At 45.5% G+C, this 9,059-nt stretch overlaps 1 protein-coding gene across 5 annotated transcripts in view; it reads left to right on the top strand.

Annotated features, from left to right (window-relative positions):
* The window catches only part of LOC123633144, a 153,384-nt gene extending 144,325 nt beyond the window's left edge, over nucleotides 1-9,059 (top strand). For all 5 annotated transcript variants that reach the window (XM_045544143.1, XM_045544139.1, XM_045544142.1 and 2 more), the window contains 3 exons: nucleotides 2,678-2,798; nucleotides 6,839-6,966; nucleotides 8,866-9,059. In XM_045544143.1, the coding sequence (XP_045400099.1) occupies nucleotides 2,678-2,798; nucleotides 6,839-6,966; nucleotides 8,866-8,991 (375 nt within the window). In that variant the 3' untranslated portion in view covers nucleotides 8,992-9,059. The remainder of the gene's footprint in view (nucleotides 1-2,677; nucleotides 2,799-6,838; nucleotides 6,967-8,865) is intronic.

Here is a 9,059-nt window from a genome sequence, read left to right on the forward strand (position 1 = left end):
AAAGTTAAATTAAATTATTGGTCAAGTGTTTCAAGTGCTAGAGGAAATCAGTAAGGCAAAATCTACAAAAATAAATGACGAAAAAGGTTTAAAGTTGAATTGAGGGAATGCTAAAGAAAATATTGGTATAGAAATGGAGAGAGAAAATGAGTAGTTTTAGAATAAAAGAAATTTAGAATTTCATTGATTCCATGAAAAGTAAACAAAAATATGTCCAAACCCATAAGAAAAATTTAGCATCCCACATTTGTCCTACATATTATGTTTTCCAAGAGCCACCACAAAAATAGGGAGGTTCCTAGATTAGTTTCTTTGATAAATAGTTAATTACGTGTTTTGTGGCAGAGATTCTAGAGGTAATCAAAGCAAACAGTTTGAGGTTTCTCTCAATAAATACGTACTTTCCCCATATGTATGTAAAAACCATTGGCTCTTTCTAAATTACCCCTACGGCTCTCCCGACACCTCATGTACCCGGGGCATACCCCACACAGCAATCCCCAGCCAGCAGGCTTCTTTCAGCCACCCCCAGCCTCTGACTCCACCGGCAGATATCAACTGTCTGACCTCAGAGAGCACAGGTGTCCTTGTCCGCCCCCCGTGCCTGGTGAGGTCACTTAGGGCACAGCCATGGAGTCTGACCGCCTGGTTCACACCCCCAGCCCTCCAGCTGTGCAACTTCAGACAGGGTCTGTGGTCTCTCTGCACTCTAGTTTCCTCTTCAGTGCACTGGAGATGAGTGCTCACCACGTGGGATCTGGGAGAAGATTAAATTAGGGAATTCAAATAAAGCATTTAGGACAGGGCCCGATTCCCAGCTCTCAAGAAATGTTGGCCGTCTGTATTTCTGTTGGGAATGCTAGGGTGGACAAGCCTTGGGAACAGGTAAGTAGACCTGGGTTCAAATCCTGGCTCTGCCACGGGTCGTGTGACCTTGGGCAAGTCCCCGCAGCCACCTCTGTGAAGTTGGGTGGGCGTGCTAACACAAGGTAGGGCTGTGGGAAGCGTGTTCCTTCCCTTTGCTCGTATTCCTCACGTTTATTTCACACTGGCCTGGCTCGAGAAACCTTGATCTGGTTCCCCGGGTTCCCGCCCATGGGGAATGGGCATCCTACACAAATCCTTGTTGTATGTAGAGGGACTTTGGACTTCGTTTGTATTAGCAAGCTTTCCTCACTCTGGAGCTGGGATAAACTTCTAAAATTTAAACTGCACTTGGCAGCCGCTACACACACAAGGAACAGCCCGCTTTAACACTTTAGGACAAGGCTGTGGTCACAGCTCTGAGTACAGGGGACCTTCTGGTTGGGTGTATACAGGCAGGAGTAGGATGTAAAACACATGAGGCTGAATTTTTGAGATTAGCATGAATATACATTTCCCAGGTTGCCATAACATTATCACAAACTGGATGGCTTAAAACAATAAAAATATGTTTCTCTCACAGTTCAGGGGGCCAGAGTCTGAAACTGAGGTATTGGCAAGGTTGGTGCCTTTTGGAGGCTGTGAGAATCCGTTCCTTGTCTCTCAGCTTCTGGTGACGTCGGGCCATCCTTGGCGTTCCTTGGCTTGTGGTTACATCACTTCAGCTTCTGTCTCCATCACCTCAGGGCCTTCTACCTTATGTGTCCTTCTATGTGTCTGTTTCATCCTATCCTCCTCTTATAAGGACAACAGTCATTAGATTTAGGGCTTACCCTAATCCAGTATGACCTCATCCTAGCTTAAGTATATGTGCAAAGACTATTTCCAAATAAAGTCACATTCTGAGGTTCCAGGTAGACATGAATTTTAGGGGGTACTATTCAACCCACTACAATGCCTAGAGCCTTTTATAATTAAAAACAATTAGGAGGGCAGGCGTGGTGGCTCACGCCTATAATCCTAGTGCTCTGGGAGGCCGAGGTGGGAGGATCTCTTGAGGCCAGGAGTTTGAGACCAGCCTGAGCAAGGGCAAGACCCCATCTCTACCAAAAATAGAAAAATTAGCTGGGTGTGGTGGTGTGCACCTGTAGTCCCAGCTACTTGGGAGGCTGAGGCAGGAGGATCACTTGAGCACAGGAGTTTGAGGTTGCTGTGAATGGTTGCACTCTAGCCTGGGTGACAGAGTGACTCTCTGGCTGGGGCACTGAGGGTTAGCGGTGCAAGGGGACAGCTACACAAGTGAGTACAAAGGCTGCCTCTGGGGAGAGGCCTCTGTCAGACTTGGAGACGGTGCTCAGGCATCCCCAGCAGATGCTGAACTGAGAGTAGAGGTCTGGGAGAGAGAGCAAGTCTTTCCCCTGCTTGAAATTGTCCAGGGCTCTGCAGGTCCTAAGTGTAGGTGCCGTGGCTTGGCCTCAAAGGTCCCAGGTGAATGGGCCGTCACTCCCCTCTTCCTCTACCCATCCGGTGAAGTAAACATAACAGATATAACTTTGTGAATAAGCTCCTAGCTATCATTAGATAATAATGGATTCCAAGGGCTGCCTTTGTTTCTTTTGGGTTAAGTTCTTGATCTTGCTGAAGCTCTTGATTCTCCAAAGGCTAAGTTCAGCCTGTCTAGGACTTCAAGAAGACCTGGTTGTCTTCGTGGGGTAGCCTGGGACCCACAAGCCCCCTAGCAACACTCGTGAACTGAGGAAACCAAAGTGAGCACCACAAAACACATCTGCTTCTCAAACACTTTTCCCCTCAGATGAGAAGCCGGCTTGCCCAGGAGCGCAGCGTGAAGCTGGATGCTTTCCAGCGTGTAGAAGAGCTACAAAGTCAGCTTAATGACGCCGAGCGATCGTCCGTCCAGATGAGCTCTCCAGGAGGTAAGGATATTCCTTCCTCTGGCTAGAAAAGTCTCCCAGTCTCTGGGGTCTGCACTGAAGGAGGAGGGTCTTGGTGACCAGCAATGACAACCCAGTGGTTATTGAGTGGGTCCTCCATAATGTGTATTGAATGAATGCACCTTAATTCTGATTTATGGACAGTCAGAACTTTCTACTTTAGTTTGCCTTGGAGGTCTGACATCCTGTACTAAATGGTTTCAGCAATAAAATCTAGTCCTAGGTGTGTGTAATATACCACTTAAAGAACATTGAGTCCTTCACTAGATTTTGAAACATCTTAATGCATTGGGACTTCAATGACCACATTTCTCCGATGTTATTCATAAAGTACATTATGATTCTTGGGTGCTGGGAGTCCTATGAAAATCGCAATCAAAATAGACCCCTGGCAGTGCAGAGCAGGCAGCATAGAGCAGAAGCCAGACCCCAGTACGTCCCTAAACTAGCTTCTTCCTCTATAGGAGGACTAAATATTATAAATTCTGAGTTCTCTTCTAGGTCTAACTATGAGAACTATCACCAAATATCAGCAACCATGATCAGCCGAGTGTTATAATCAGCCAAGTCCCTTCCTTCCTGTTTGGTAGCATAGTCTGGTGGTTGAGTGTGTTGGCTTTGGGGTAAGACAGCCAGAATTCAAACCCTGGCTCTGTCACTGCTAACTGCGTGAAGCTAGGTTAATTAGCCTCTCTTGTAAAATGGGAATGCCCACCCCAAAGGCTTGTTCTGAGGATTAAATGAAATAATGCACGTCTGACACTTAGTATAGAATAGTGGCACGTAGTAATTGTGCAAATTTTGGTTACTACACTTACTTACATGTGTTTGGTCTTTTATCTATGCTTCCTTTTGGCTACTTACCAGGGTGGATGAGCTGAGGAAACACAGCCTTTCAGAAGCAAAGTCAAAGGTCAAGTTACTTTGGGTTTACCAAGAGCAGAGCCAGGCTTGGCGGTAAAGCTTTGAGGGCCCTGCCTCTGCATTGCTGCCTGGCCCTGACAGTGGGGGCTGGTGTCCCCTGCCCCCGCCCAAGGACAAAGAGGATCAACAGTACCTCAGGGCCCTATTTTGACACTGACCTTGAGCTGTTCTGCGTCCCACACTGTCCTCTCCACATCCATGGGATTTTTCTCTCTCCCTTTCCCCTCTGCCTCATCGTGCCCAAGCATCTTTTTAATCCCTCTCTGGGTTAATGTGTCCTAGTGAACTTCCTTCCACGTCCTGCAACAGCAGCACATTCACAAGGGAGAACCAGAGTGAGGCACGAGGCAGGTGGGGGAGACCCTACTTCCCAGGACTGGGGATGGGTCAGGAGGGAAGGGCAGCAGCCTCTTTCCCAGCAAGCAGAGGTAGAAGTTACTGCCAGGCCTCAGCCCCCATCTGCTTTCCTCTGCAGTGAGAGGAGGGGCTTGAGGGGACAGCCAGTTATCACCTACACTATTAGTGCCAGAGGGTAAAAGTCAGCCATCTTCCCACCCCTCCTTCCTCATCCCTGCTGGAATCTCGAAGTGACCCAGGTCTCTCCTTCTGCAGCAGCTCTAGCAACAGTACCCCTGCTTCTTCCCACGTCAGCACACACGGTCAAGGGGCGAGCTCTCTTTACTTGGTATTGACGAGGCTTCCCCTCAGATCTTGCAACTCCTGGGAAATTATCATTTGTTCTAGAGCAGTTATTCTCAAAATGCTTGAGGAAAAAAATGAAATCAATTGGTTCATAAAACTGTAGTGTTCGGAGGGGACTAGCTAAAGGTAAGGTGGCCTGATCCAGGTTTGAATCACTTCATGAGGACGGGCTTCGCTCTCCCCCGTCCGGGCTCTGACAAGGCTGGGAGCAGGAAGGAGGTGGGCCCCGTGGGAAGCAAGGTGGCTGCCACCCCTGCGGCCTCCACCGTGGCCAGGCTCAGCATGGCAGGAGCAGCTGTGCAGATGAGCCCTGACTAGACTGACTTGGGCCATGTTGCCAGTTTTGAACAAATGCCTGAAGCCGGGGACTAAGATGTCTGGTGGGCTTAGGCCCAGCTCACACGTGCCTCCCCTGGAGCTGAGGTGGAAGCAGCTCTCTCCTCCTCGCCACTATTTTAAATCCTCCTCATCTCTTCAGACCTTCATACACTCTCCTCCCACCCCTCAACCCTTCATCTCCCACTTGACAGGGCAATTAGACACCGCTGGACTGGAACTGCCTCTCCTTGCTGTCCCCTGGCCGCCTCCGTCTATACCTAGCCACTTCTCCTTCCCCCCCCCCCCGTGCAGATGGAAGCGGTGCCCTGTCTCCTCCCCGGGCCAATCCCGTGGAGAGGAGCCCATGCGCTCCTACCTGCTCAGGGGCCTCGAACCGTTCTTTACCCGTTTCCTTTCTGCAGACTCACATCTCCCACCTTTGCGTCCTTCTAATCTCACACAAACAAAAATTACTTTCGGATCATGGATGTGCCAGGATCACAACATCCACTGAAAAATAAAAGCCTCCCTTGACAACAACACATTCCTTCTCCAGCTACCAGCCTTTCTTTTCAAAGTCAAACTTCTTAGAATAGTTGCCTATACTCACTTTTGTCATTCACTTCACTGTGAATTAAGTATTCAGTAATAAGTACTAGATTCAGTATTAAGTATTATATTCAGTATTAAGTATTATAAAGTATACAATACTTAATTCACTCTTTGGCCAATATCTGTCAGGATTAAGTTGGGACATACAAAAAATAAATAAAAAGTAACAGTGGCTTAAACAATATGAGAAGGTTGTGTCTAATAAACAAAATCCAGAGGTGGGCTGTCTGATTGGCTATTATGGTGGCTCTGCTGTCATCGGGAAGCCAGGTTTCTCTCCTGTTTTGCCATTCTCAGCTTGTGGCTTCCACCTCCTGGTCCAGGATGGCTCAAGCTTTCGGCCAACAGGAAGGAGGAAGGCTACAAGAAGGGCGCTTAAAGGACGCTTCCTGGAAGTCACATATGACATTTCTGCATATATCTCATGGGCCAACATTTAGCCCTAAGACCACACAAAGGAGACTGGGAAATGTGGTTTTTATTCCGGGACACCATGTGTCTAACAAAAAATGTGGAGTTCTATTGCTAGCGAAGACAGGGCAGAATGGCAGTTGGAAGCCAGGTACAGGTCCCTGCCACACCACCAACAGTCTGATTTTAGCACCACCACTTGCTTGCAACTGACCTTGCCAGGATGACATGTCTTCTGCGTCTCCAAGTCCGTTGGACACTGTTGAGTCCTCACTTACTTCACATCTTAGCAGCATCTGAAACAGATGACCACGGCCGCCTTCTAGAAGCTCGATTTCCTCTGTACTTCCATGGCACTGTTCCTTGTGGTTTTCCTCTTCTTTCTGTGGCTGCTTTTCGAAGTCTCCTTTCTAGTTCCTCCTCCTGCACTCGGGCTGTTCAGGGCTCTGTCTGGCTTCCTCTCCTCTTGCCTCACATGTGGTTTCTGGATAACTGCATGTGTTCCCACAGCCTTAATCATTGTTTGCCGAGGCTACAGCTTGGAACTTTCCTCTGAGCGCTACACCCATGTATCCAATGACTGCTTGACGTCTGCGCTCACATGTCTCAGGCTTACAAGTTCAACAGGTCAAATGGAACCCGTCTTCCTCTCCTCCTCCCATGCTCACTCCTTTTAGGGCTGAGGGAGGTGCCATCTCAACAGACGGTATTGCAAATATCCAGTTGCTTGAGCCAGAAATTTGGGAGCCATTCTTTCTCACCCTATAAATCCAGTTAATTATCAAGTGCCGTGAATTTGAACAGCTCTCAGTCTACCCACTTCCACCTACCGTCCAAGTTTCTCAGTACCTCCTTCTTTTATACTTAGTCATGTGACCCTCAGGCAAAAAAACTTCATCTGTATTTTGATATCTTTGCTCAAAATTGATGAAGCTGGAAAGAACAAACTGATGAAGTTTGATTAGATGTCCATTTTAAGCTCTAAAATTTTACGAATTAAATCTAGGCCTATACATTGCAACCAGAGATATAATTTAACATTTTTAACTTTATAGGTTTCGTATCCCGGGCTCAATACTCCCTAAGTTCTGCTTCCACATCATCCAGATACTCCCAGCAGTGCTGTTTAAAGACTAATCTCACAGGCAGTAAAATGGCAAGGCGGATTCCAAGGCCAAAGACCGTAAGTAATGATAAGTTTGATTATATGTATGAAACAATGAAAAATTTAAATCTGGTGTTATGGTTTTAGGGTCACTTCAAACTTACATTAGAAAAATTACCTATCAGGATTTACCTAGGTGCTTTGGATCTGGATAACAAAATTCTGATGTTGAAAGAATTAAGCTCAATAATATCTCCTGCTTAATTACAAGTCAATAAACAGGTGTGGAAGTCTGTACCAACACTGTGCTATGTTCAATCTCTGAATTTCTTCTTTTTTCCCAATCATCTACAAAAATTAATTAGTAGCATCAAATCCCTTATCTGAGTTCCCTGACAGAGCAGAAATAGTTTCAGAAATCATTTTATTTGTTATTATTATTATTATTATTTTAGAGACAGGATCTCATTTAGTCACCCAGGCTGGAATGCAGTGGCAAGATCATAGTTCACTGTAACCTTAAATTCCTGGGTTCAAGTAATCCTCTTCTCTCAGCCTCCTGACTAGCTAAGAAAATAGGCTTGCACCACCACGCCTGGCTAATTTTTTTATTTTTTTAGACGTGGGGTCTTGCTATGTTACCCTTGGGCTCAACCGACCCTCCCACCTCGGCCTCCCAAAGTGCTAGGGTTACAGGCATGAGCCGCTGTGCCCAGCCAGAAGTCATTTTAAAACACGTGAGAAATCTACCCTCCAAGGAAATTCTTGGAATGCAGATTAGCACATACTTGAAGAACTTTTTTAAGGTTTCAACTTTTAGTTTATGTAAAACAACATTCACATCCTCTCCCACTGCCTTCTGTACATTACTTTAATATTTTACTCTTTGCTCCATTATCTTTCAGAATCCCCTCTAGAAATTTATACACTCAATCAACACATTAAAGAATTCCTCTCCTTACCCTGAAAAAAGTTGGAGGAAAGGATTTAATCATTCCTTCAGAAAAAGTTATGCCATTCTAAGAAGTCGTTTGATAGTCTAATTCTGCAGCTGATGGTCTAGTAATTAAACCAAAAGTTGCAGTATTTCTAAACATGCTGTTAAGAGTGGGGAAAAAACAGGTGGGAACATACCCAGCTGAGATCTTGACCTAGTGAGGGCCACACTGTGAGTGTCCGCCATTGCTTCACTCACCAATCTGTGCAGTCATCTTTCTCCAGAGTGTGACATTCTAGCCCGTGTCTATTTGTCCATGCAAAGGCCTTTTCCAAATGGAAGCAAAGTTCAGTTTGTACGTGTGGGACCCAAAGGGCTTCAACTCCATTTCACCCCGAAAGCTCCAGATACCAAGGGGGTGTTGGTGATCACAACTTTCGTGGTTGAAAAGGCTGCTAAGTAGCTAAGTGCATCAGTGAAGATTCACTATATTTGAGAGGTTTAGAAGGGTGATGGTCCCAGGCTGTTTGAGGAACATTTTCCTACTAAATAAATAATCCCTACAATGAGTGTCTTGTGGGCCCATTGGCTTGTGTACAATATAGGAACCCCAGCAAAAAGCTACAGGGCCAGGAAAGGCACAAAATTAATTGGAACCTCTTCGTGTCTGTGTAATGTCTGACTTCTTAAGCAAGGCCTGTAAGACAAGTCACATAAATATTGATTGAAGAGGAATTTATACATGGCTGGAATGTGAGAACACAATTTTCTAAAAAATAGCACTGCACTAACATAGATGATAAAATATTAAGGAACTTTTAGATTACTCCAAATATGGGATGTCTTTTCTTCCTTAGCTGGAAATGGCTTTCCATTGATGGAGTCATTCTTGACCAGTTCCGTTGATGTGCAAGAAGGCACACCAAATGGCCGGACCCAGAATGCATTAATGATCTCCATCTCATTAAAAACAGTAACTTTTTATGATGCTATAACAACCCACCTTCTTAAAAAGCAGCAATATCTACTTACTATTACAGGTACCTATTAAATACAAAAAAAGGATTGATGATGTTTTCCTACCCAGTGTGGCAGAAAATGTTCAACTTACAGCTTTTCAAGTTCAAACAGCTCCATCCAGAATCCCATTCAGACCTGACTGGTAATCATATCTTCTTTTTTCCAAGTTGTATTTCTATGAGCATTTTATGAATAAAAATGACTATAAACTCCA

This window comes from Lemur catta, chromosome 2, assembly GCF_020740605.2.
Source record: "Lemur catta isolate mLemCat1 chromosome 2, mLemCat1.pri, whole genome shotgun sequence".
In the NCBI taxonomy this organism is placed as follows: domain Eukaryota; kingdom Metazoa; phylum Chordata; class Mammalia; order Primates; family Lemuridae; genus Lemur; species Lemur catta.